The 27,987-nt window shown below is 48.2% G+C and overlaps 1 protein-coding gene across 1 annotated transcript; it reads right to left on the reverse strand.

Annotated features, from left to right (window-relative positions):
• Positions 1 to 34: 34 nt before the first annotated feature.
• GDPD4 (glycerophosphodiester phosphodiesterase domain containing 4) lies at positions 35 to 27,953 on the reverse strand. The gene is made up of 16 exons (XM_068696824.1): positions 27,812 to 27,953; positions 17,746 to 17,954; positions 17,239 to 17,342; positions 16,495 to 16,588; positions 12,760 to 12,819; positions 11,228 to 11,326; positions 9,799 to 9,892; positions 8,188 to 8,333; positions 7,759 to 7,841; positions 6,823 to 6,973; positions 6,089 to 6,313; positions 5,135 to 5,292; positions 3,426 to 3,573; positions 2,348 to 2,430; positions 1,471 to 1,553; positions 35 to 994 (listed from the first exon to the last, which is right to left on the reverse strand). Exons 2-16 carry the CDS (start codon positions 17,926 to 17,928, stop codon positions 963 to 965), a joined length of 1,743 nt encoding a protein of 580 aa, XP_068552925.1. The 5' UTR covers positions 17,929 to 17,954; positions 27,812 to 27,953; the 3' UTR covers positions 35 to 962.
• Positions 27,954 to 27,987: the final 34 nt, after the last annotated feature.

Consider the following 27,987-nt stretch of genomic DNA (forward strand, 5'->3'; position numbering starts at 1 on the left):
TTTCCCAATCCCCTGGAATAAGAACAAAAGAGGATTGGAGAGCCAAACTGTATTTAAAACATCACTTACAATTTACAAAAGAAAAAAAAAAAGTGTTTTATTATCTGTTCAAGTAGAAATGTATGGCTTAAACCCGGAGAGGCTCACACCTCCCTTGCATGGGCATGGAATTCCTCCCCCATACATGCCAGCAGCCACCGGGAGAAACGAAAATCAGAATAAATGCCAGGATGCAAAGCAGGTAACAAAGACCTTCCCAAGGGAAAAGCAAACTGGACACCTCGTGTGGAGCCAGCTCACGCCCAGCTGCATGAAGAAAGGTGTTGTGCTCCTGGTTATTGTCCCAGTGGTTACATGGCCAAGGCACCAAGAAATCCTTTAACATCTGTGGAAAATACTCCCTCACCTACAGCCAGGGTGAAGCCTGTCCCGTTTGGGTTTATGGCAGGACTTGAGGAGGGGAAAGGAAAATCTGAGCTGTCCCTGCCTGTGTTATGGAGAGGCACAGACCCTGGTGGGCCACCCAGCAGCACTCGACCATCGTGGGGCTGGCGAGCTCCTGGGGCTGGAGAAGACCTGAGAGGAGGAAGGGAGATGGTGGACAGGAGGCTGGAGAAATGTGGGCAGCCCAGGGCAAGGAGGACCAGAGGGTGTTTGCAGCGAGGATAAAACAAAGCTGCACAAACAGAGGGCTTACACGCTGCAGGAGGGCCTACAGGATGAGATAGCAGTGGGCTCAGGGGGAAATGGTGCTTCCTACACGAATGCTGCCAGGGAATTTTAATCCTTTCACCATGGTGCACAGCTTCATCATGGACACAGCCCCATCCGTGCTCCCCTGCACCCTGGGAACCCCTGCCAGGCATGGGAAATGGCTCCTCCTTGCCAGGCAGACCCTCTGGGCAGGCTTTGCTCTCCGATCCTCTGCGAGACAGCAGGTCTGCGCCTCCTCCTTGCCCCTGTCAGGCCACGACAGCAGGCATGTTGCTGAGCTCTGCAACAGAAGACGAGCAGTGAGCTACTGACACACCTGCAGCTGTTCTGCCAGCTGTCACGAGCAAACAGCTTGGCCAAAAAAAAAAAATAAAAAAATCCTGCAGTTGGGTCATTTTGTCTGCTCCTTTAGTCCAGAAACCTGGAGCATGGGGGTATCCCCAAGAGATCCAAGAGTGCTCAGTGCCTTTGTGTTCCCTTTTCACAGCATCCCACAGCAATGCGGGTGAGAGGGGATCTCTGGAGCTCTCTGGTCCAACCTCTGCTTGAAGCAGAGCTCAGGTTGCTCAGGGCTTTGATGAAAAGCGATGTTCATCACCAGGGAGGAACCACAGCACTGCCCCCGTGCTGAGATAACCCATCAGTATTTCCCCACGACGTGAACATCTGTCACCAACCCACCTGGCAGGCCCCTGGTGCCCCCACAGAGATGACCCCGAGCAGGATCCATCTCCTGCCCCTCCTCGCCCCGCTCACCTGTCCTGAACTTGTTGTAGGTGCCGCTCTCCAGCATCGAGCCACCATCGTGGGCACAGCAGGAGAAACTCCTCTCTCGCCACCTGCCAGGGGCAAAGTGCTTGGATCAAACCACTGCTCGCTGTGGTTCCCCCTGCAGCTCCCTGGAGCCCTGATCACCCTTTTTCTACTTTGTCAGGCCTGGTGTTTGGGGTTTGCTCAGCTCTTTAGTGAGAAGGGATCCTGGTGCCCAGCTGGGATGTCTAAGTGTCCACGTTTCATGTGTAAAACAGCATTTTGAAGGCACTAAGCCCTCTCCATTCTTCCCAAGCAAAAGCAGAGCTGTCATCCACATAGAGCTGTTAACCGCGGCAGAGCTGAGCATCCAGCAGCCTGACCCCAGTTTCTCCATAATTAAACCTAGATAATGTCTTGGACAGCACAGGAGGAAAGAAAATACAGTGTCTGTGGCACTCAGATACGTTCATCTGGGAGGATGGATTCCTCAGTGGCTCTGATACATGCAGACAAAGAGACATGAGGTGCTCAAATATTAAGGAGAGCTCTCCTCCTCCTAGCTTACATCCAATGTCCAAATAATCTAAATAGGAAAAATAGAAAAATCGGTTTGTTTTCCAGCTTTGACAACTGGATTCTGCTGCTGCTCTCAACCCGCCAAGTCTGCACTGAATCCTTTGCTTGGGCAGTACCCAAAAGGAAAGGGAAATATATAGCAAGCAGGAGCAGTGCAGAGGTTTTTGGAGACTTCAAGGCCTTTTTTTTTTTTTTTTCCTAATTCTTCAAGAGGAAGATGCCCTCTAGAGCAGTCTTAACCCTTCATTCCTCCAAGGGGGACAAGAGATCAGGCTAGCACGGCCACTAGCAGCTCAGTACTTACCAGTGCAGAGCAAAGATGAGTGAGATGAGGAGCACAGAGGCCAGATCCGTCAGGATCCACATGATGTTGTACTGCTGCGGCGTCTGGAAGAGAACAACAGAGGACGTGTCCAACACCAAGGACCATAAAACAAGCAAGAAGGCTGCTCTAGCCCCTCCTTGCTTCTTGATCATAGCAATTCAGCTCCCTGGTGTGCATGTGAAGGCTTTGAGATATTTGGTGGCATTTGAAAGAGGTCACCTGCCAGCGGGTGTTGGTGCTAAATCATCAGTCAGTAAAAACAAGACTGCTGCGTGGCCACGGAGACTGGACCACATCGCACTGAATACAATAGGGACTTGTTTGGACAGGCAGGCCCTGTAGTTTTCTTTGCTTGCCTATGACATTAGTATTAACAGATAGCATCTGGTTGCTCCTGGCAAAACTGTCCTTTAGTGAAAACCACAGAAGGGCTGGGTTGGTTCCTGCTTCAAGTCCAAGAGAGTCTGAAGGTTTGTCCTCACATCAGACCTCCCCTGCCCTCAGAATGGACTGAAATGATGCAGTTTTCTGGATGGGAGATGGGAGAACTGTAAAATCTACTTCAAGAGTGTGAAACCAGTCAGTCAGAGAGGTAACCTGAACACAGGGACTCTGGTGAGACCAGTGCCCCAGTGCTCCACAGACCAAGTTTCTGAAGGAATGCAGGAGTTCCTGGCATTTAGGAACTTCTGACAGCAATAAGGTTCTTTAGAAGCTTAGAAATTGAAATCCTTGTGCAGTATCTGCATGTGCCCTCAAAGGCTCCTTCCTTTAACCCTAGACAAGTCTCAGTATGACTTATTTTTCCCTCATGTCAGGCCTGAGTCTCCAAGTCCAGCCAACTAGGGTGCTTCTCCATGGGCCAAGAAGAACCAGGAAATGGGGGTGATGATACCTGGAGTGGCTCACAGGAATGAGGTGAATCGGGCTCACGTTAAATCCATCTGCATGCAGAGGGACTTAATCCATGTATGAATCGAACCATGGTCTCTAAAGGTACCCATGAATATCTGACTCTTATTTTGTACCCCGGGAACAAGGGATGATCATTGCTTACCATGAGGAAGAGGGGCTGGCTGAGATTCTTCAGCGTGTGGACGGCATTAGTGGTCACAGAGTGTGCCCCCGAGCACCACGCCAGGGAGAAGAGCCACGGCTCATTGATCACATAGAGGTTGGTGGTGATGTTTGCCTCCGCGTATTTCCTTTAAAAGACCAAGAGGCAATTGCCTTCATTAAGAAAAGCAAGGAGGTTAGTACTTCCTTGGGGCTGAATCAAGGAGAGCTGGCAATTCTGTATGGCAATTCTGTCCTAACTTGCTATGGGATGTAGGTCAGGAACAGAAAGGAAGCCCAACCTCCAATAATCAGTTAATAATATCTAATTCCAACTCCTACATGGGCAGGGATACTTCCCACTTGGTCAGGTTGCCCAGAGCTTCTTCCAACTGGCCTTGGGCACTGCCAGGGATGGGGCACCCCCAGCTTCTCTGGGCAGCCTGGGCCAGGCCCTCAGCGCCCTCAGAGGGCAGAATTTCTTCCCAAGGCCTCCCCAAAGCCTCCCCCCTGCCAGGCTCCAGCCGCTGCCCCTCGTCCTGGCCCCACAGCAGAGCTGCTCCAGTCCCTGAGCATCCTCGCGGCCTCCTCCAGGCCCGCTCCAGCAGCTCCGTGTCCTTGTGCTGGGCCCAGAGCTGAACGCAGCGCTGCAGGGGGGCCTCCTGAGAGCAGGGCCCAGGGGGACAATCCCAATCCAGCTGGGGGCTGCCAGCTCAAATTCAGTATTTCACCTAAAAACGCATTTGTCATTTCCCAATAGCGTGTTTAAAATAATCTTAAAGCTCATGCTTCTTATGTTTGCAGTCAACAGCTGGCCATTCGTGAACTCCTTATAAGTTACTGAAATTTAATATGAAGCAAGGCCATTCCCTGTAAAACACTAAGGGAATGTATCATCAGTATGAGCACATGTAAATTTATCTACAGTCTGCCCAGGATTTACCCACATAGATCTACCTAGCATTGTAAATGTTGGGAAAATTATTGTTAAGAAAACATGAACATTATTATTATCCAAAGGGCCAAACATTTTCTTGTAATTGTTTTTAATTGGTTTTCAATGCTTTTGAGCATAGGAAAAGAAAAAGAAATCCTATATACAGGAGGAGAGCTGGATAGGTAAGACATTTCATGTGGGTTTTTAAAAATATCACTGTTTATGTAAGAAAGACAATCATTTTGGAGAATCCTTCAATAAATGTGGAGCCTTTCACTGGAGAGAGTACTTTGTTAGTGTGTCCCAAGCAACAGAGACAATAATGAAGTCTCCAAAATACCATCTACAAGAATGTTGTGTTCTCTCACCACACCATTATGCACTCACACTGATGTTTGTGGAGGCCATAGGAGGTTAAATAGTTGTGGGGTTTTTTTGTTCTCCATGGTTCGTTATCAGCAATATTGAGGATGGCATGTGTAGAAATCAGGAGACACCTGAGTTCTGGTTAGAAAATCCTCAGATCCCGGTCAAGTAAATATGGACTTGGACAAGGCGGGGTGCAATTACATATGCTACCTCCTGGCCATACACAGAGTAAAGAGTTGGAGTGAAATAAAGTCCTTCAACTCCAAAATGTAATGGTTGGCCACTTAACCTAAAAGAGCTCTTGCCAGAAATGCTGTAGATCCTGGAGCTGGTCACTGGAGGGAGGCATTGCCACACACATGAAGTCCTCGACAACAGTGCTTGGGGCTGAAACTGCAACCTACCGGATATCTTCACTGGACATTTCAGTGTAGGCCAGATTGAGTTTGACAATATTGTCCATCAGTAGGTCTTCAACTGGGGCTTTAGTGCCCATTGTCTGCTGAAACCCGGGAGCAACAGAGTGAACAAAGGACCTCATATCATTCTCCAGCCATAGGACCTGCAGGCAACAAGAGGACTCGGTGAATTCACAGTGAGCTCACTAATATGCTATGCCCTTCAAACAAATCCAGTAAAGATAAGATCTTGAGGGACTTAACCCAGCCTGTCAAATGATATAGCTCTTGCAGTGATCAAAGCACATGGAGATTCAGGGTTTAAATTTGCAAGTCACTTTCATCAAGAAATCAGTATTCACTGTTCCTTCTTATCAACTTGAAATCAGTAAGAACATTTCACACAGCCCAACAAAAGATGTGGTGTTTGAAATGAATGAAAAGGCAGCTTTGGTGAATGGGAAAGGCAACAGAAAATACTCTGTTCTCCATCCTCCTAGCATGGGAGCAGATATGGATCAGCCTAACTTTGGAAATCAATGGATTGATTGCTCCACATGGATTTAGCATCCATCCTAAGCAAGGAGTTAACAGTGAGGGAGGAAGGCAATAAAGCCTCCCAGCTACTTTAATTTAAACCAGGAAGTTTCTATGCAATATATAAAATAAGCAGGGGTGGCTTATTAGGGTGTAGGCTGACAATTATCACAGTGATGAAAAGACACAGTTAGGGGTCTAAGGCATCACTGGTCTATCTACACTTTCTGATTTGCTGTGTTGCTGTAGCATTGTGCCACTTTGTACCTGCTGAGGAACTGATAGTAGGAATATATTCCAAATGATACCTCTGAAAACAACTGGGATGCAAGGGGAAAGACTGAACGCTGGTGAAGTCCCGCCAAGCATGACCCCAATTCAGAGAACAAGAAAAAGGGATACAAAGAAGAGTGGCCAGCCTACCAGATGGGGTCTAATCCCCGACTCGTTGAGGATGACTTCCAGGGTTCTGTTGATCCACGAGTGCCTGTAAGGATGTTTCTCTGGAGGGCGGTAGAGATCAAAGATGACAAGTTTATTCTGACTGTCTGCGAGGCGCAAGAAATTACTTAGCTTGTAAATTGACTGATTCATTGCCTGGATTTGATCTGCCCTTGACAGTGAGCCCATGCATGAAAAGGGTTTGTCCTAGAAACAGATATAAAAATGAAATCAGTCAGTCACATCTAGTAGTAAGCTGCATGCAAATGTTTCATATCTCTGTGAAGGAAAATGTTTGACATCAACCCTCAGTAGGTGAGGATATTCTATTCTGCTTAGCTCTTCTACCTGAGAAACAGGGATAATTAACCCAGATGACACTGCTTCTGGGACATAAATTGTGTAGCTAGCTCTGCTGTGATTCTCTGTCCCACCACGTTAGCTGTATTACACACAGCACCTTGCACAAGCATCTGTTTTCTTCTTTCTCCAGCCTATCTGTTCTGCTGCTGCCACGATAAGGAGATACAAGAACACCCACCAGCCAAATAAAATAGGTCTCCTGGGCCTAAAGGCCAAAGGGACAAAGCAAGAAGACCCCAACTGATGGAGTTCTACTGACTAAGTCTGGGCTGAACAAAAAGTTTCTCTTCTTTCATACTAATAAGCTGTAGCCAGCTGGTGTCTCTTCTACAACAGTCATTTATGGTGCTTACCTTAAGGAACCATGCTCCAGCATTCAACTCCTTCAGGGCATCCCAGGAGAACAAGGCTGCATTTTGAGCAGTGTCATTGGGATAGACCTCCCTGACGTTGGTTGTCCTCCTCAAGCTGCTGTCATGCATGAGGAAAGGAACGCCATCGTAGCTGTTGGAGAGCAAGAATTCAGGTCACATGGAGTGGAGATCATTCATGGCACAAGCAGAGTCAAACCAGGTGAGAACAACATCTGGGCCACCAAGACTCCAAGCTATTCCAAGCTTAAATATTGCTGGGTGACCTTGGTGAAGCCGTACCTCACTGTGACTCATTTTCTTTAGAGGTAAAGTAGAGATGGTGGCATTTACGCCTGCCAGCCCCTAAAAGAAAATGGGTAGTAACTTGTGGCCAAAGGCTCTTTTTGCTGACACCAGAGCGCCTCTACAGGTTTCAGAGGACTGAAGTTTAAATGGATAGAAAGGCAAAATTCTCTTTTATAGAAAGGTCTTTATTAATAGAACACCTAAATATTAGTATTTTAGTTACTCCGTGCCTAGAAACTGCTCATCCTGCCCAGTAGGTCAGAAGGTCATGGCAAAGAGTCCCATACACAAAGGTAATTAAAGGTCTAATAATTATGACAATGACAGCACAGGTTTAACCACAATTTTCTGGTGGTTTCTAGGCCTGATAAAACCTTCACTGAGCCTGGAAGTCAGACCACAGTAGGGACTTGTCTTTATGTGTTGCAGAAGTGTTTAAAATACCCTGTAGAAATAATGATTGTTAGATAAGAGCTTATTGAGAAGAGCCATGTCCCACAGCCCTTAGCATCATGCATCAGCTGAGGGACCCTCTTCCAGCTGTTGGCAGAACCAAATTGCCCAAAGTTACATGGCCCCCAAGGCAACTCCTAGAAGTATCTGGTTTGGGAGGTGTGATGCTTTCCTTACCTAATGGTGACATCTGTTTCAAGACCATCCCCACCATGTTCAATTGTCTTCTGAAATGACATCTCAGTGTTTTCTGGTGCCAGCTGGGGAAAAAAAAAAAAATAAAAAAATGGGCCATAAGCAGACTGGCTTTAGACATACTCTGGATGACTCTGTAAATACTTTCTGTCTCCTTGTAACACCTGTTTTGTATTAAGGGACCACCATTATCTCATTAAAGTCACCTGTTTGCTTTCTTCCACCTTAGCCACCAAATGCACCATATTCCCTGTTAGCAAACCCACACGGTGATCGTTTGGCTGGTAGCTCCAAACGAAATGTCTCCCCTTCCACCCTCCACTGATTTCTTAGGAAAAATAAAAATGATGATGATGAAGTCAACAATTCCCAGGATGAAGAAATGATATAAAATAGCTTCTCCAAACCTACCATGGGTGCTCCGCGGTGTCCAATGAGGGCTGGCTTTGGTCCAAGTGTCCCCACCTCTCTGATGCAAGGCGAGTACATCCCCAGAGGTATCAAGAAAAGAAAGAGAAGGATAGCCAGGTATGGACCAACAATTACCACCTGAACAACTGCAAAAATTTGAAGGAGGAATGCTAGAGTTAATCCATTTGGTAGCACAGTGTTTGCCTTGCGGTGTGACTTTTAACACAGCCCTCCAGCTAAATAACTGTTGCGCTTTGTCCCATCCCATTTTCCATCCCTTCTTCCCCTAATTTTCACCATCTGTCTAAACAATACAGTCCAGGACAAAGAAGGATTTGGGCTGTTTAGGCTAGGATTGCAAGTGTTGTGCTACAATTGCATCTCACTATGCATTCCAGCAAGGCACAGCCTTCACTTCTTTTTCTTTAGAGATGGTGCAACGCAATTTCCCCCACCTGTAGAGGGATGATCCTCAAAAGAAGGATGCTTTTTATTTTTTTCTTACTCAAATAAGAGCAGGCAACATTTTAAAGTTTCATTCCCCATTAAAAAAAAAAAAAAAAAAGAGGAGGAACCTTTCTCCTCCAGTTGTGTTCCATCCCCTCCACAAGAATGCTTCCCTGGTTCCTTAACCTGCCAACTCATTACCTATGGTCTTTGGAGTCTGTTGACATATTACTCAAGAGTCCCAGTGGGCACCCTTCACCTCAGAGAATGAAACAGTTCCTCTAAGAAGCACCTATGCACCAAAACTGATTTTTTAGGTGGGTACCACCACCCCTCTACACACTGTACAAGTGGCTCTGAAAGAACTTGGGGTTACACCAAGCCAACGTATGAAGTCGAGTGACCAATAGGCACAGTGGGATGTAAAGTCTTGGGTCCCAAAATGTTCCTCCCTACCCCCAGCTGCAATTAAATGCAGAGAAATTCCTAGGCGGAAAAAGAAATGCTCCCACCAGCCTATTCTGTCTGAGGCCAATGGTTTCTGGTACAAAGCCACATCCACAGATGGGTGTAGACAACATTGAATATATGGAGAAACTAGGTCAGAGAAAAAGAGCTGGTGCCAGAGCCAGGCTCTTAAGCAGTTGTTCTTGACTCCTTTCCTTACATTTCTTGGAGCTCTCCAAGGGATAGCACCAGGAAAGGAAAACAAAATCCTTTAACAACCAATTTGAAAGTTCTTCTCCCCAACTCATCTGGCTTTTCCTAGGATTCTCTATTCTGGACTGACTTTCTGAGACAGTGAAGCTGAGCATAGCAATTTCAGCCACTGGCTGCTCTCTTCTTCAGAGGGCTGACAAAATTTCCATGCATGATCTAGAACTTGGGGACTTTTGCTAATCTCCTTATCTTCAAGGCTTGTCACTACCTTGGTATACACCAAAACTCTGCAAGGTATCATGCAAATCACTATCAGATATAGGCAGACCCAAGACAATGCATGGCGTAAGCCCCAGTCCTGCTAATTTCTCTGATATAATCAAAAATTAAAGTTCACCTCCAGCTGGAGTGTGGATGTGGGAGGAAAGGGCTCCTGAACGCCTGATTTTCCACACTGACACGTGTCTTTTGTCATACAGGGAGCAGGAAGCAGAGCTACTGTACCTTTCTTATCTGCTCTGATGGCATACAGAGCCATGGGCCAGGAGAGGAGGACCATGATGGTTATTGCCCCTATGTGGAGATAGGGGGCTGTGATCTGGCAAGGAGAAAAAAGGATTTTATTCAAAGGATGAAGTGTGGATACAGACAGAAACAAGCCCCAACACAGCTGCAGCCTCCCACATAGATGGGCTCCTGCTGTGGACACCAGCCGTTTATCTTTTCTCCCACACCCAGGTTGGATCCACAGAACTCTGGAGTCAGGGCAGAGAGATGTTCCAGGCTGGTTCCCCACACTGAGGAGTGCTCCTCACTTCAGTATAAAGCTCTCTTTTCCTCTCAACCAGCCAAAAGGGACAAGTCAGTCCTTGTCCAGGGATGGTTTGGCAAAAAATCACCTTTACTACTACATCAAAACCTGTGAACATCTTCCAGGGAGCAGCATTTTTAATCCAGTCTAATCCAATCCAATCTCATTCAGGTAACAGTCTTGTCCATGGCAACTAAATCATCCATCTAATGTCAACAAACTGGAGTTTTCTCAGCCTTTCCTATCACTTGGTCCATGCCCAATTTTCTAAAATTTAAGGTTTGGAGAAAGCAGAAGTCATTGAGAGGTGTCATTGTGTGTGATACTGTCTGCCCTGGACACCTGATCCCAACTTCTTTTGACCAGAAGCAGGATGCAGTTGCATCAACAAAGGTGCCACCTGAGATGGCCAGGCTATCTGAGATAATTATACAGGGCTAGTGGACAGGACACAGGATCTGCAAAAGACTCGTGTCCTTTGGGAACAGCAGCAGGAGGCCAGGTGAAGCATCTCAAAGGGCATGAACACCCAAAATAAACCACACCTGTGGGAAACCCAAAAGATTTTGTGTCTCCTTCTCTCCATCCTCCTAGAGTCTGAAAAGGGGAGAGGAAGACAAAACTTTCTCTTTACTTTTGCCAGTGCATTAGCCCTGATTCCTATCCTCAAGGGATGAAGCTCTTCTGGGCCACAGGAGACTGAAATTGGGCTGATGCTAAAAGCTTCTGAACTGTCATGAGCTGAGTAGGGAGTGAGTTCTTGCTGCAGTAACCCTACCAGCCAAAGGGTCTGATTTACCTGCCCTCAGCACCTGCTAATTAACAGTGGACTTACAAAAAGTTTGCCAAAAAAAAAAAAGAAAGAAAAAGGATATGACTTCCCAAAATGAGACATGTTACATCAAACAGATAGCTTGATACCAAACCTCAGGTCTTGGCTTCCTTCCTTCCTATGGGAAATGTTAAGTCTTAATAAAAAATTATGCAAAACTGCACAGACTGCCAGGAAAACCCATGTGAAAAACATTTACCACATGGAATAATTTCCACCGATTGCCACGCAATACTTCAAGAAACCAGTTGTATTTTTTCAAAGAACCTCCTTTCAAACAAACCTCTTACCTGGAACGAGAGGCGGACTGTTTTCCACTGATCTCCCCAGAGTACAGATAATATGAAGAGGGCTGTGATAGAGAAGCCCAGGACAAGAAAAGTCCCAATCTGTAGAGATAAAAAGGACATAAATAAATTTTGGCATTTCTGCATAGGGTGTGCAAACTGTTTGCCTCACAGGCTTCTTTAAGCAGCTTGGACTCAATAAATTTGGGATGCACAAGCTTGGCTGTGCCAGTTCATAGACAAAGAGATCTAATGGGACTAAAGCCAGACCCACGGTGCTATAAATTGGATTTTCTGTATGGCAAAACTGATTTTACAAGTTAAGTACCTAGCCTGAGCCAGCCCTCAAGGCTCCCTCTGTAGTCATGGGAGAAAGAGAGGAATTTACAGAGGCAATCCATTTCCACTTGCTGTATGATAAGAGATGCCTCTCTCTGTCTGTTGATATAGATGGAGCCTTGATGAACAACTATCATTAAATCCTGTAGTTGGTTGAATTCAGAAGCACCAAATTAAACCCAAAAGAGACATCAGCACAGCTCCCTTATGCTGAGTTGCTTTGGAACAGGCTTCAGCAACTGCAAACACTTTGGTAGTTCAGAAATAAGAATTTAATCTTTAACTAAAAAAAAAGTGAAGGGCCAGCTCATTCTGTGCTGGGGCTTCTTGCCCAGGTTGGTACCAAGAAGTTATGATGACAGCTCTTCCTGGAACATCGTCTGTCTGCTGAGAACTAAACACAAGTAGAAATTGGACCAAGGCCCTAACCAGTCTTCAGGGACATCCTACAGATCAGCATCCTAATAATCAGTCCCTAATCTCTTCCATATAGGCATGCAGCCTCAGCATTTCCCACAAATTGCTCTACAGCTTTCTGGTTCTTCTGGAGGCCCATTTTTGATAGTGAAAATGATTGTTTCCACTGTGTAAATGAAGAAAAAGAGGATCAAGTATTTTGACATTCAGCTATTCCCCTTCACTGCAGGATTTTCAATCTTATTACGCTTTCCCCTAAACTGCTAGAGGCTTATTTTTGACAAACCTCACCTGGCTTTCAGGAATTTCTAAAGAAAGGTGATTCTTATGCATCTTTTTGCAGCACTGTTTTTAAAGCTGCTGGATCCTGCTACAGGGACTTACGCTGTGCTTCTCATGGAAACTTTGCCTTTGTCTACATGTAACCACATGTAGGCATGTCAAATACAGACATCCTCACCTCAGTGAGTCACCATGGGCTCCTTTTAGAGACAGTGGGGAGAAAAGGTACTTTAGGTGTGATTCATCTCATCTCAGTTTAGGTGTCTGTGACCAGCTCGATGATTTGCATCCTTGGAGGGTTCATTTCCCTCATCTGACTGCACAGGGAGCTTGGGGTGATTAGCTCACTTGGAGATTTCATTAGTATGGATATTTAAAGCCTCCTAAGATTAACCTCTTCCCTCTCTCCTATGACCTAAGCTGTTTTGCATGCTGGGAAACAGCACAGGCTGATTGTTCAAAGCATGGTTAGGGTTACCAGAAAGCCCTCTCCTCACCTTGTGACTCCAGTGCAGGTACAGCTGCTGACCTTCTGCAAGCAAACACATCGCTAGGACCTGGGAAACCAAGAAGAGATAGTTTGCATCCTGGTACAAAAGAACAAAATGAGGCATTTCTGAAATTATTTTTATATAGGGAAGTCACTTTAGGCCTTTCTGCAAATAGCAAGGCAGGGCAGGTGAGTGGAGAGAAGTGGTTATTGCTACAGTAAATATGCTCCTGAAATGGCCAAGCACACACCAAAACTGCCTTGTAGGATCAAAACCTTCTCATGAGTGACAGATATTTGAGCATTTTGGGGTACACACTTTGTGAATACAAACTCTGATAGAATATGGCCTGGGCCAGCATCCATGACATGAAAAATACAGCAGCAACCTTAATTGTTTCCTATATATTTGTTGTCATTAGAGGCACATCATCCAAGGGAGACAGCTCAGGGAGTAAAAGTCTCAAAAAATAAATAAATAAAATACAGAGCAGAGAGCAAAGGAAACCGCACGTTGACAGTAATTGCAAGAAATGCAAGAAATGCACATCTCAGAACATGGAAAACTGCCTTGGAGATTCAAAACCTCTGGTTTGTATTAGGTTAATTTTTAATCCCCAGCTGTGGCCCTATGGCTGGTGTGTTCCTTTCCCTGCTGGCAAGCTGGAGCCCTTGGGGATCAGGGTCCCATGAGGCACAGCACAAACCCCAGCCTGGGCAGGGGACAACCTGAGAGGCCCTGAACACCAAGGATGAGGAAAAACAGTCCATGGCTCTGCTGGAGACTATCCTCAGGTTGTCACAGAAAACTGAAGAACCTGGTGATGAGTTTCACCAGCCCAGATACCTTTTGATAAGTTTCACCAGCCCAGATGCCTTGCTGCTGTGAAAACACGTGGGTCTATGCTCAGGTGCATGGAGCAAGCTTCCCAACAACTGTAAGGGATGGTTGGGAACCAGTATCACCAGATATGAGGGTTTAGAGAACAAAACATCTATTAGCAGACATCAGTACTCCACGCAGACAATAATTTATGATCCAGGTCCCTTCAGAAAAAGACACTTCCAAATTTTTCCCCTTTTCTGCAAGCAATCTTACAAAGACTTGGTCCTTCCAAGGTGCATCCAAATGCCTATTTCAGAGGCTGTGCTCAACTCCACTCTCTCCTGCTACTATGGTGTAACTTTCCTACAAAAGATGCAGCACATCTGGGGATGCCATTGGAGGAAAGCTCATTCTTAGGGATAGAAGCAACAGCTCATTACCAGCTTACAAGAAGAATAATCACCAAGTTTCATCCTCGGATGGTGAAGGAGGAGCTCTTGCAGTTGCTCCACTGGTCACTGGAGGAGAACATGGATGGACCAGTGAGATGATGTGATGTGGACAAGATCTGTCCTCTCTGTGCTCTGGCTCCTCAAAAGCTGCCTCAGGACCTGTCTAATCTGCTCTTCAACAGAAAGTAAGTGTTTAGCAGTGTCTCACATGGTTCCACCTACAGCAAGACTTCCTCAGGCCAAAGGACAACCACCACCAGCAGGTCTGGCTCCTCCAAACTGCTCCCACACATACCTTGGGATTCACTGCAATGGGGGCTTGACAGCACAAGCCAGGTTTCTACATTCACTTTCTGCCCAAAAAAATAAATGGAGGCTTTCAGAGCTTCCATTATACCCCGATCTCTCAGGGATGAAGGCTTGAGGTCACTCTTTGGGCTTCAGTACCAACATACAATTTTGAGTCCTTTTAGTGTATGAATGCAGAGGCCCCAGCACATCTGAACCCCTTTACATTATAAAGTCACGAGTTACCTCCCCAAAAAACGCTCAGAATGAATGTGTTTAAGTGAAGAGAGGCAAATATCATCTGTTGTGTTCGACAGACTGAACAAGGAAATATTTTTCTTCTCCGCTGAGCCTGAACCGTCCTGCAACAAGACCCCGCAGCTTAACCTTTTAGCTCTAATGGGAATGAGAAGATTGCCTTGGGAGTGATAACAATTAAATTAATTGAAACTGATTGTCTGAAGAAAATTACACTGGTGCATGCAGGCGGAGGGAGCCTTTGCACAGACAGCAAGTGCTTTGTTGGGCAGCACTTTGCCCAGCCACTGGTGGCTGCTGGGCAGAAGAGTGTTTGCTTCAGTGGTTCACAATAAGGATGTGGAAGGAGGCCTCGAGGCTCCAGTTGGGTGGAGAAGAGATTATGGTGCTCACAAACAAAACCACCCCAAGCACGCCTTGCTGTAAAATCTCTCCTCTAGCAAGGGCATCAGTGTGCTCAGCTTTCTGACGTGCTGGGCTGCTGATGTAAAACATCCCAAGGAAGCATTGCCTGGGTGAAGATCTCCAGTCCTCCCTGCAACACGTGGAATCCTCCCTCCTCCACATCCCCATCCCATGTCCCTGCAGGTCGGGATGTCTGTCCCAGGTGATTGAAATTGGCTGATTCAGCCAAAAAAATGTTGAGAAGTAACAGCCAGGCAGCACAGCCAGCCTCTTAGGAATCATAGAGTCATAGGAGTCTTGCCAAATTAGACGTGATGGACATAGTGATGCAAGCAAGCAGGGCAAGTGCCCTTGGAAATACCCAGTGACTTTGGGTGGATTAATTAACAGCTTCATGAAGATGAGGAGCAATGATGACGCATCTTTAGCAAAGCTCAGCGTTGCCCAAAGTAGCACTGCAACCACCAAAGCACCCACACTGATCCACTGACACCAGGAAAGCCAGGTAGACTTAGCTAAATAATAGACATTAAGCTCTACAGCTACCAGCAGGCCTCAAAATCCTTGTAATTAAACATTGTTATTTGTCCTACTTAGAGATAAGTTAGTCCACAGCTTTTATAACGTTACTGATTGCTTGTAGCATGGCCAAGCAGCTGTCCTATTTCTCACTTCGTCATTTTATTGCTAGCACTGAAATAAAATCACTATTTATTTGTACTTCAGCAGGGACAAAGGACCTCGGAAACCTGTTGTGTTGGGCACTGCGTGAGCAAGGCTAAAAGAGGTTCCCTGCCACGGGCAATTTACGGGCTGGCTGTATGGTGAGACGTCAATGAAGGGGTAAGAGCAGCAGGAACTGATGATAAAAGCCAGTTGCCTTGGTCACGGAGGTGAGTCAAAGCCACAAGCTCAGCCCCAGCACCTGGCATCTCAAAACGCAAGCTGGAGCGGGAATGAGACTGAAAGTGGGGAAAATTTAATGGGATTTGGAAAAGTGAAGGCCTCTCTCTGGGCATAAAGTTCAGGAATGTTTGGTGACCACAACTGCGGTCTCCACCTGGAGGCAAACCCTATATATAACCCTATAATGTTTCCCTTCTTCTCATGAGCTTTACAATTCAGGATTTGAGGAATAACTGCTTTGACAACACATCACCACTACAAGACTCAGATCTTCATACTCCCCTGCTGCCAAATAACAAAATTCAGCTTCCACATAACCAAAACTGGCACAGCTTTGCTTGTTTTGAAGGAGAAATGGGACAAATTCACCAAAGGGAAATCACTGAGAGAAATCACAGAACCTACATCTAGCTCAGAGACCCTTGTGCTGAAAATGCTCATCCGCAGGTGGGAGAAAATATCACAAATCCTCGTTGTGTTCCCAATCCTCCCCAGGTAGCTACTGTCAAGTGTCAGGGCTAGGCTGGACTTTGGTCTGACACATTAAACCACCCCTATATTTATTTTCTAGGCCCGTAACTCACTCCTTAACAGGAGCCTTACTTACCAACAACAGCGCGATGTACATGAACAGGATCGCAGCCACTACCAGGAGAACAAGAGACCAGAGGAACCAGAAGCCCAGGTTCCCATAGTTATACCTAAAAAGCAATAAAACCTTATAATAGCATTTGTGGTACACCTTATAATAGATTTTTTGCTGCTTTAGCACAGGGCTGGAGGGAAAATATATTTGAAGGAGAAAATGCCAGAAAGCTGGAGGAGCTACAGAGGCGTATCCCAAGGAGAGAGAAGGAAGCTTTCCTTTTTACCCAAAGGCTCAATAATATTATTACGCCTCCTGTCCCATGGTATTTGAGCTATCTGGATGGCATCTAAATTTAGGGGCCAGAAGGAAAGGATTTGCCTAAAACCACACTGGTTATTTCTCTGTCCCCAGACTGGGAGCATGCAATTCCCTTTGCTCTGAGATAGCTCTGCTGCCAGCCACTACGCTTCTTCAGAGGGAACAGGAAAAAGAAAAGAAGATGAAGGGAAGGAAAGAGCCATTTAGTCCCTTTCATTCACTATTTTTGCAACGATGGTTGTTATCTTTCTCACAAATCCACACTTAACACTTGTACAAGCAAAGGGCAGAGCCTCAGCACCTCTGGAGACCCTGGGAGTTCATTTTGGGTGCTTGAACCAAGATGTTAAGGGATCAAAGCTTTGGCTCGTGACTGAAGTGCCCTGCCTGCCTGGGGTGTCTCGTTAAAACCTGAGTGGGAAAGGAGGAAAACGAGGCACTTACCAGTCGAAGTTGTTGTAGTCATTTTTTGCTTCACCCCACATGTACAGGAAGACGAGAGAAAAGCAGAAAGCTCCAACGAGCAACGGGAAAAACACACATTCCCGCTAGAGAGGGGGAAGAAGGACAATCGGTCAGAGCCTCATTTACTCCAAAACAAGCAGAGCAGGCTCCTCCTTGGGGATCTCCAGCAGCCACCTGGACGTGGGGCTGGGCCCCCTGCTCGGGGTGGCCCTGCTGGAGCAGGGCTGGCACCACAGGGACCCGCAGCTGCCCGACACCACCAGACACTCGGGGACACTCTCTGCATGGTGGCACAGACAAATTGAGCCCGCCAGAGAAGCACAGCAACCCCTCCAGCCCCTGGAGCTGCCATCTAGGACACCAAGAGTCCAAGGTGGTCTTTAAGGGAGGTTGGCCCTTTGACCCACAGCATCAACAGCTTCTCAGTTTGGACTGATTTTCCCAGTGCAGAAATGAATGTTTTTTGCTGATTCTGAGCTGATTTACCGTCTTGCAGCAGCATTTCCCAGGCTCGGTCCTTCTGCGTTGGTACCGCTTCCAGCGGCAGCTGTAGAAACCCGCCAGGCAGGAGATGAAGGGCTGGTGCTCGTACCTCTGCAGCAAGTGCCGGCGTACCACCTTCAGCTTCCCAAACTTCATCCTCTTGAGGCTGGTGGATGTGGCCTCCATCTGAGGAGCTTTATCTCATCTTCCTCCTGCAATGAGATCACAAGAGTGATGTGAGTCTCCTTGCCTTCGGGGTAAGCTTGTCAGAAAGAGAGGAATTGTTCCCAAGAGGATGCCGAGACCAGCAGGAAAGGTGGCTGAGGACATCGCACCTAACTTTATACCCCCAAGAGAGATGTCTAGAAGAAAATTACGGTCATTGTGAGTCCCCTCGGTGGTCTGTGGTTATAACTTTGGTGCTCTGCATCACCTCTGAGGGAACCTCTGCCTCCCTTTCACTATACAGGGAAAGGAAATCATTCACTTCAGCCCTCCGTGCAGATTCCCAAATAATGTCAGATGAACCTGCGATGAACTTAGCCATGGGAATTAGCTCAATATCGCTGTGACCTGTCTCCAACCCCTTACCACTTTAAGCAGTTCAGGTAGGAAAGGGACCAAAACTCTCCCAGGGCTCTCCCTCTTATCCCAGAAAAACTGCAGCACTGCAGAGACCGACCCCTGATGGAAAAAAACATTTCCTGACTCAAAGAGCTCTACTGGCAGCGTGTTGCAAGGCCAGAAAGAATAGCTGTAAGGATGCACACATGGGAGATCTGTTCACAATCAGGATTTTAAACAAACGCTCCGGTGGTAAATTGCAGCCGATGTTAGCAGTGAAGCAAACAGCACAGGGGTTGTGCCAGCAAAGAGCAATTAACCCAGCAAGGCTCTATGGAGACCACGAGGAAACATGAAGGAAAAACAGTCCTGTGTTGGCAAACAAGCACCACGATCCATCGTGGTACAGAGATATCCTGAGATGCTCTCCGAGTGCCGTAGTGCCCCTCAGTCCATGCCAGTCATGTTCAGGTGCAGGCATTTCTGCTGCAAAGTCCCAGCTCAGGAGTCCAATCCCCTTAATTTATCTGATGGAATAACAGTGATTTAAGAGCAAAAACGAACAGATTGCTGCACTACCCACGTGGATAAAATGTACATGCAAGTAGTTTGCAAACAACTCCAAGTCCTGCGTGTCTTTGCAGAAATGAATGGATAACAGCTTGCAAATTGACACTACATAAAAACAACCAAAAATAAAAATAAAATCCAGACCTATGATCATTTTGCAGAAGGCACAAATGAAACAAGATGCAAGTTAAAACCGAAATGATGCTCTCCTGCTGTATTTCCTGCTGTATATTCCCAGCCTAGCAGCAGCTGGGCTGCAAAGGAGAGGGGATGGAAACGAAGCACAAGAGTTGTCAGTTTGGGCTGCTTCTAACCAAGAAGTGCCAATGTGTGCCATGCCCTGAAAGCCTTCCTGAAACAGAGATATTTGCCCATCCAGGACATTCAGTTCACCAGCATCAGATCTGGAGGCAGCAGGAGGTCACCCCCTGGTAAAAAATTGATGCTGCTCTCACGTGGCGACGTGGTGAGCCTGCTCTTGAGTAACATCAGGAACGGGATGGGTTGTGGGCTCTGTGCCACCAGCGAGTGGAGCAGATGACATCTGATCCTGCTGTCCTAGTCAGCTGGCCTAAAATATGCCTGGCATAAGCCCAGCGATTGCCAAATTGCCCCAGCTGTGTCTTCTGAATGCGTTTGAACCTTCAGAGCTCTTACCAGAAGGTTTACACGTGCCATGCAGGTTCAGTATTTGTTACCTTCTAGTAGGATCCCTAGACCACGATCTTCCTCATCAGTGAAGCACAGCATCGTTTTTTCCCCAGCCCTTGATTTAACACTTCATCCTTTCCCTCCAGCAACAGGAATGAAGACACGGGATCAAAACCAGCAGCTCTGCTGTCAGAGGACCATGAAATTTGCCATTGCATTCCTAGTGGGGACACGAGGCTCACGCATCGTTATTTATCTATCAGCATATAGGATTTGACAGGAAAACAGATGGCAGAGACCTCAGCACATCGTCCTCTCCATCTGGCTGGCGGGATGTTAAATCTGGATGTTAGTCTAGATGCAGGACTAGCTCTCTCATAAAAAGGGCAGGTGATGGAGATACCACCAGCCCCCAAGACAGGCTAATCCTCTCTGAACCAGCTTTACCATTAAAAGGTTTTTTTCCATGCCTAGCCTCCTGTGTAACAGTTTAAGCCCACCACATCACGACCTGATGGTGATGGATCTAGAGAGCAGAGCAAATGTTTCCTCCGTGATGTATTTCACAACTGTTTGGCTGACTGCCGCCTCGCTGGAGCTTTTGGAAGGGGTAAGCACAACATCTCACATAATGGGAAACATTCACGTAGCGGCCTTTAAGAGAGCTTCGGCCTTAACCACAGCCAAACAAACCAAGGGATCATCTTGAGCATCCGCTTCCTGGCAGCGTGAGGTGGGTTTGGGATTGGCCACGTGCAGACCTCAGAGCCCTCGGTGCTCAGAGGGTTCCTCTTGTCTCACGGCTGAGCCCTGGGACCCCAGATGATGTCCTCAGGGGACAGTGGCACCCACCGCTTGTCATCCTTTTGGGAAATGACACGTGGGAAGCTGAAGTTTTGGAATCTCAGTTTGCAAAGCCCCCCCGGTTGTGACTTGTCCCACAGCTGCTCCTGGTCCCACTGGGCATACGGGGCTCACGCTGGAAAAGCAAATGGGAGATTCAGAGCCCCACGGCTGCAGGGCACTGCTGGGTCCACTGGGGAACAAAGCATGGGAGATGCTTGAGATATTGAGTGAAGAAAGCATTTATGTGTAAATTCAAAGGAAAGGGTCGATACGGGGCAAAGAACATCGCAGTATAGGGTGGGTGCAGAGTCCAAAACACAGGAGGGCCACACCAGGATCTGGAGCAGTTCAGCCATTGCCAGGACACAGCAAGAGACCTTACAGCATCTAGATGTGAAGCAGAGTGCTCCTAAAACTTGGAGGCTGCCCGCAACCCCTCCCCGGCTCCACCAGACAAAGGTAAATGGCTGGAAAAAGCAGACAGCAAACCCCAAATCCGCTCACTGAGAAAGCCACGGGAGCAAAGAGCAAGCAGGAAAACATGCATCAGCAGGAGAGCAAAGTTTAGGGCTTCAGCAAGCGAGCCATGACAGCAGGAACACATGTTTTCCAGCTCCGTAAGCCCAAGAGACCTCAGGTCTTTCCCTTGCAAACAGAGACTGTTTGCTCACAGATAAGAGGTCCCGTAATTGCAGGCAGTTTTGTGGGACTGCTCATTTCTCACTGCTCGACGGAGAGTGAGGAAAAGCATGAGAACTAGCCCGGGGGGTGGTGGAGAAAGGAGCTGGAGAAAAAATTGGGAAATACATTCAGCTGCAAAGCCTGGATGCAGAAGGTAGTGCCAGCAGAGCTGGCTGGAGAGGCAAATGCATAAGCAAGGAGAGGATCCTTGCCTAATTATTGTTGTTATTATTATTATTTGATGTTTAGAGCTGGGGAATTCATCTTCTGAGTGGTAAACAGGTACAGAAGCCAAACCAGCCTTGGTTCTGCTTGGATCGCAGCCTTGGTTCCCTCTTGTCCCATTGCCATCAGCCTTTGCTTTCTTTTCCCGAGAACAGAAGAGGTTTGACACAGGGAAGGAAGAAGGCTGATATGAAACACGACCAGTCAACACCTCCCCGTGGTACGGGATATGCATCCTTTCCTTTCCTTTCCCTGGCAGGTGATAATTATGATTTATCAGCAAGACATTCAACAGCTCCTTTATTAGCCCTAATTATGCCTTGCTTCTGCGTGGGATCCCAGGGAGGATGTGCAGCTCGACTCGTAGCCCCGAGGACTGATTAGCTGTGGGTTTGAGGCAGATGACAGCCCTCAGCACACAGAAATGCCGGGGCTTACCCCAAAATAATGAATGAACGTGGAAAGTGAAGGGGTTAACGAGGAATAAGTGCTCCTGAGGCTGCAGGAACAATACTCAATTCATTTTGTGTGCTGCTGCACACCTCCAGCAGGCAGTGGCTGTGGTTTTCAAAGCTCTGGGGAGGTTTCCAGCAAGGTTAATGTCCCGTGTTTTGCAATATGCCTCCATAGTTTGAACGGTCATAAATAATCATGCCTGCTTCAGAGAAATGAACCTGCAAATGCAGATGAAGCCCTGCATCTCCTCGGGTTGCAAGGGGACTTACAGAGGAGTCTTGGTGCTGGGGCCCACAGGTCGTGAGCTGTGCTGGGAAGGGGTGCTGTACCCTGCCCAACACCCAATCTTCTGCTCATATCCTCCCATGGAGAAGCAAACATCGCTCCGAGGATGAGGAGCTCATCACCTCAAAGCAAAGCCACACATCGTCCATGAGAGTTTGGAGCAGAAAAGGTACCTTAATCCCTGCCTTTATTCCTGAGGGCTCATCACAGGAACGAACGCTTCAAAGTTGAACCACATTTTTTCCCAAATTATTTTTTTTAACTCCTCTTTTCCCCCAAAATCATTTGGTCTCACTTCAAGATACCTCTCCCAGTACTCTCTCATGTTTTGACCAAGTTTGTCCACAGCCCCCGGGGTTGACTCGTGATCCTCAACCACTTGCAGAGCCCTCCTTTAACCCTAATCATCGTCATCACAAATCCCAGCTGGTTTTCTTCATCTTCAAAGCACTTTGCGGGCTGCCTTAACGAATGCGTGCCTAGGAAATCGTTGGCCAAGCCTCAGAGCATGTGCGATGGATTTTGTGCAAATGCTTTCAGTTTTGTGTCGAAACAGGCAAGGGGAAATCGTCGTGTTTGTCAAAGGGTCTCACGGAGCTACAATAGATTTTTTTCCCTCTTGCCTGCTAGGAGCAAAATGAGTGTTTTGAATAAAGCCAATGAATAGTAGCCTAGTGGCATGACATGAAAATAAAAATAAAAGGAAAGAAGAAAAAGGAGGGGTAGAGGAAGACTTCCCAAGTGCCACAGCACTGGTTGGATTTTTGGCTGGGCCTCGTTGCACGGAGACTTCCCAAAAGGGCCGGGTGGTTTTGGGTCTGCAGAGGTTTGCCTGCTGCCCCAGTCCCTCCATCTGTGAGGGGCTGGCACCTATGGGGATGTTTTCATCTACAGGAATTCTCCTTTGATGGGGAACGGGAGGTAAATCCCAGCACAGCTGTCCCGTAGGGTCAGGGTTTGAATTATTTTTGCCTGCCAGCTGCTTGTAGAGATGTCCCAGCCCACCTACCTTTCAGAAAGGTCCACCCAGCTCACCCCGCTGTCCTTCTGGAAAGTCCTGCCCACCCCAAGCCTCCTCGCAGAAGGTTCCACCAGCCCCAACTGTCCTTCCAGAAACTTCCACTGCACCACTCGAGTGAAGGCAGTCACCTACAGCCTTCAGCCCACGCCACCCTTGGGTCTCCAGGACTGAGGATAACAAAGTCCTAAACTCTGACATCAAGTGCTGGCCCAAACGTAGCAGGTTTTTATGCTGTAGCATCTTTTTTCCGTAATTTCTCCTGAGCTAAAACATGGAGAGGGTCCACTTCAGCCACGGAAGGGCCTGAAAAACATCAGAAATCTCAAAATAAAATAAAATAAAGGGTCGATATTCATTTGTAGGACATGGCTCTTTCTTCCTCCTAGAAGATGAATCAAAAGGTCTGGGAACAAGGTGGGGATACCTAGGGACAGAACTGGGGGCAGTGCCCCAGGAGAGCCCAGCTCTGCACACCAGGGCTGCCAGATATCGGGGTGTTAAAGGGCTCTGCTTGCGACGAGCCCCAGGATCGCATCGCTTCCCAAACTTTCCTTTCGGGCTTGTTTCATTCACGCCCACGAGAGAGCTGAAGGGTTGAGAAATCCCCCGCTGAGCAGCCAGCGTCTCGCATGCGATGCTGGAGCAGCAGCAGAGCTGGGACGTCCTGGCTGGGACAGGAGATATTTGTTTGCTTAAAGTGAAGAGGGAAAAGGAAAAAAAAAATTTTAAAAAAAAAGTAGATGCAAGGCTTCTTTTTGTCCTGTAGTGCCACTTCAGTGCCTCTTCAGACCACTAGCCCCCAAAACAGCCACGTGTGGGGTGGCTCTGGCCCCATTGGTGGGCCCTCAGCAGTTCCTTTCTTCTTATTTTTTACCCCGAGAGCCTTCATGTAGCTGAGGGATTGATCCTTCACAAAGCTGATCCTTCATAGAGCTGATTTTTAACCCTTGAGCTTGGGTTACAGCCCCACGTTGCTCAGCATCAGGATGCCTGTTATATGGATGGCCAGTCTTTTGGGGGAGCTGGATTCCCTCCTCTGGGCACTACAGGTGGGCAAAGGCAGAAATTAGCCCCAAAAAGGGTCATTTTGGTCAACTCAACAGCGAATGGGGAGGACTGGGAGGATCCTACCTACAGGTCAAGCCTGAAATGGAGTCTCAAAGCAGACTGCTTGGAGAGGAAGCTGCTCCCCACACTTCAGCATGGTCAACAGGAGGGTTTTGTCCTCACCTTGCTCGTGGCAACTTTGCAGGTGGTGCAGGGCATGGGGCTGTGCCCCTGGGTGGCCCTTGGCTCTCCAAGAAGTCTCTCTGCCACCCTTGAAAAGCAGCAAAAAGGGCTGGGGAAGGAGGAGGAATAAATCCCTTGGAAGCCAAAAAAAAAATAAATTAAATTAAATAAGGAGCTCAGAAAAGAAGGGAAAACATTTCTTTGAAGATTAATCCCACTTTGTGCAGTTCAGCACGTCCTGGCTCGGCTCCCTCTCTGCTCCTGGGAATTCCCAAGCGTCTCTTTGTGCCCTGCTTTTCGGGGGAGATGATGGGATGGGGACGCAGCGTGGGGGAACCCCCTTGGCTCCCCCAGCCCCGCTGAGGGCAGAGCAACGCCGCCAGCTCCATCTCCACGGGAAGACTTTGTCCGTCGGCCAAAAGGGGGAGAAGAAAAGAGGTCTGCAGATCACATACCTCCGCCGGCGGCTCTGCAGAGCCCTATTCAGCCAGGACAAAGGACGGGGGCCCTGGATGGTCACCGCCCCGAAGCCCCCAGCGCCAGCCCTCCCGCGGGCTGCCCGTGTTAAAGTTCAGGGTTTGGAGCAAAACAGCCCTGCAAGGAGGGGAGGCAGGGACGCTTTCCACGCCGTCGGCCAGAGGTTTCTCTATTCAGCTACCCGCAGCATCCATATGCATCAGGGCTGGCCCTTTTTACCCCATAACAATGCCGCCCCGCTGTTCCCAGCCTCCCAGTGCGGTGGAGCCATCGCTCAGAGCCTCCTTCTCCTCCCCCATGAGCATCTCCATCAGCGCTCATTCCCTGTAATTTATTTAGCCGTAGAGTTTGTGGTGGATGTTTTAATTATTCTGGTTTAATTCCTCTGGGACCCATCTCCTGCATATTTGAGTGGTTACAAGGAGTGAAGAGGAATGGGCACAACTCAACCCATCCAAGAGCAGACGTCTTGGACTGGTTGGATGAACACAGCCAGAGTGCCAGGGCATGGATCCAGCCCCAGACACAAGGACATTCATCAATCCAACCCCCCAAAAAACCCAAGGACCATTTCTTGGGCTTCCCAAGTTGCTTTGAGACAGTATGGCCCTTGCGCACCAAAGCCCATTGCTGCCTGGAAACCCTGCCCTCATTTGGGGTCTGTCCCTGCTGCAGTAGGAAGAAATGCAGGATTTCTCCATGCATGGCTAAAGGAAGCTGACACAGGGACCCCAGAAGGTCAACAGGCGGATTGAAGGTGGCAGTTCCCAATGCTGTAGTGCCTCATTCTTGTGGAATGGCCCCAAAAACGTCCCCAAACCAACAGCCACCATCACCCAGGCACATCCTGGCAGCAGGCGAGGGAAGGAAGAGGTAAAGCACGGGCTGCATAATTTGGGGGAAGGAGAAGGAAAATGGATCAGAGCCGAGCACCTGCGTTTCACGCCCAAATTGGGATTTGCCCAAGCAAGAAGCTTTAAGAAGTTTTCAGGGAAACAGGGCACTTTGGAGAGAGCTGACCCTGCAGAACCTCTCAGACCGCTTTAAGGCATGAATCAATTAAAGCAATCACGGAGCAAAGGTTAATCAGTAGCGAGTACATCTTAAGAAGTAAGTAGCCTTTTAAAAAGCAATTGCTCCTGCCAATTCCTTCCTCCCCCCCTCTCCCCTGCTTTTCTAAAGGGGCTTTTAGTTCTCCGGCTCTGGAGACCTTCCAAAATAAGTCCTGTGATTAAGGGCGGCTGCAAAATCACGTGGCGGCAGGGGATGGACCCGAGGTGGCCACAGCAGCTCGGCTCGGTACCACGGGGGGCTGAACACCTTCCAGGGGCCTCCAGCCTAATTAGAGCAGATGGAGGCGGGAGGGATGAGGGATTGCTTTTTGAAGTTGTGTTTGAGAAGGGAGGGTAAGGAAGGGACTGGCTCCAAAACACGTCTACTGGCTCCAAAACACGTCTCCCGTGGGATCCTGAGCCTGAGGGATCTTCCCAACTTCTTATCCCATCCACTCTTTGTGAAATAGGAGAAGGACAAGCCACCACGAGGTCTCCTGCGCAGGATTTGCTCCATGTGGGGAGGAGGCAGGATCTCATGTGCCGGGTTAGGGCTCCTCAGCTGAGGGGTGATGCCTTCAGAAGCCACTTGCACACAATTACAAATATTTTTCTGAAGCTTCTGGGATCTTGCACAGCAAGAAAATTGCCCCAGAATCTACAGATGTAGAGAAATAAAGCTTCTTGTACGTCCTGGCTGGTATTTTATCACACTAAACACCACCTTACATCAACTTTTTGCACGGAGGAACTTCCTGAGACACATGCAGTCCCTCAGCAAGTGATCACCAAGATTGCAGAGCTGCTTTTTTGTCACCCCCAAAGACACCTCAAGCCCCAAAGACACCATCCAGCCACCTCCTCAGCCCAACACCATGCCATATTCTGTGATCCTGTGATTAGAAAGCCACGGGACCAGCCGTGACACCCACTTTTCTATTTCTCTGCAAAGTTTGGAAACCCTGGAAACCCTGCACACCTTTGAAACATTTCAATAGCAGAGCTGCAAAGAGACAGCTTTGGCTCCCTCCGCACGCGGAGCATTTTTCCAATTACAATCCAGCTGGTCCCACGGCATGTCCCGCCTTTTCTTTTGTTAAAGGCAGCTAAACTCTTCGAGCAGCTGTAGGAAATTATTTCCCTTCTCCTTTCCCCTTCCACCTGGTGTCGTGTGCCGGAGGATAAGTCCGGAGAGAGGCTCCCCTGGGAGACCAGGATTCCCAAAGTAAGAGTAGGAGGGAAGGGAGGGTGATGCACACCTTCTGGACCTCCAACCAGCCAAAATCTGCATTATCCAACCCAAATTGGTCCTCAGATCGACACCAGCTAACCAAGCTGCTCCTGATTTACACCAGTACCCAGCCCCACAGCGGGGCACCCAGCCTGGGGAAGGGAAGGGGTCGCCCATGGAGCTGGCTGGCAGCGGGTGGCAAACCCGAGAGCCTTTGCCCCTTTCCAGCCACCCCGATGATTCGCAGCTGTTCCCAGCAAAAAAAAAAGAGGCTCCTTTCTGCCGTTTCCTATGGAAACAGCCCTTTATCCAAGGCATTATCAATGCTCAGCCCCCGGCTCCAGCAGCCCCACCGCCCACCCACCGCTCACGTCTGGCCCCAGCTCCCTTTCCTCCCCTCAACAGGTGGCAGCAAACTTATCTGGCAGGGGTGCCAGCGCCAAGCCGGACTCCTAAACTCATTTTTCTCTCAAAAAGATAAAAATAAATCACCGGGAACCCCCCCGATCTGCAAATAATCCCCTTTTGTTCCCGCTTCTCCCCATCCTCCTGCTTTTCGGGCTTTGTTTCTCGCCGCCACCCAGGCAGCAGCCGTGACAATCGCCCCGCTGTCGGACGCCAACCAACGCCCTCAAAACTCCAAAGAATAAAAGAAAAGTCCTAAAAAATCCATCCCCCTCCTTGCAGGGCTAACTTTTCGGGCAGGCAGGAACGAGCCAGGAGGGATGCATTTTGCACAGAGGGAGCATCCTTAGCACGAGGACGTTGGAGGTAACTCACCTCGCTGGGACGCACATGGAGGGGTTGTTTTGGGCTTTCTGCTGCTCTCGGCTCGCCGCGTCCTCTGCTCGTGACACTCAGGACCCGAATGGTGGCACCGCTGTGTGACACCCAGCATTAGAGAGGCTGCCGGAGCCGTCCCTCCCACCGTAGGAGGGGCCACGTGAGGCTTCATA

This window comes from Anas acuta, chromosome 1 (assembly GCF_963932015.1).
Source record: "Anas acuta chromosome 1, bAnaAcu1.1, whole genome shotgun sequence".
NCBI lineage: Eukaryota > Metazoa > Chordata > Aves > Anseriformes > Anatidae > Anas > Anas acuta.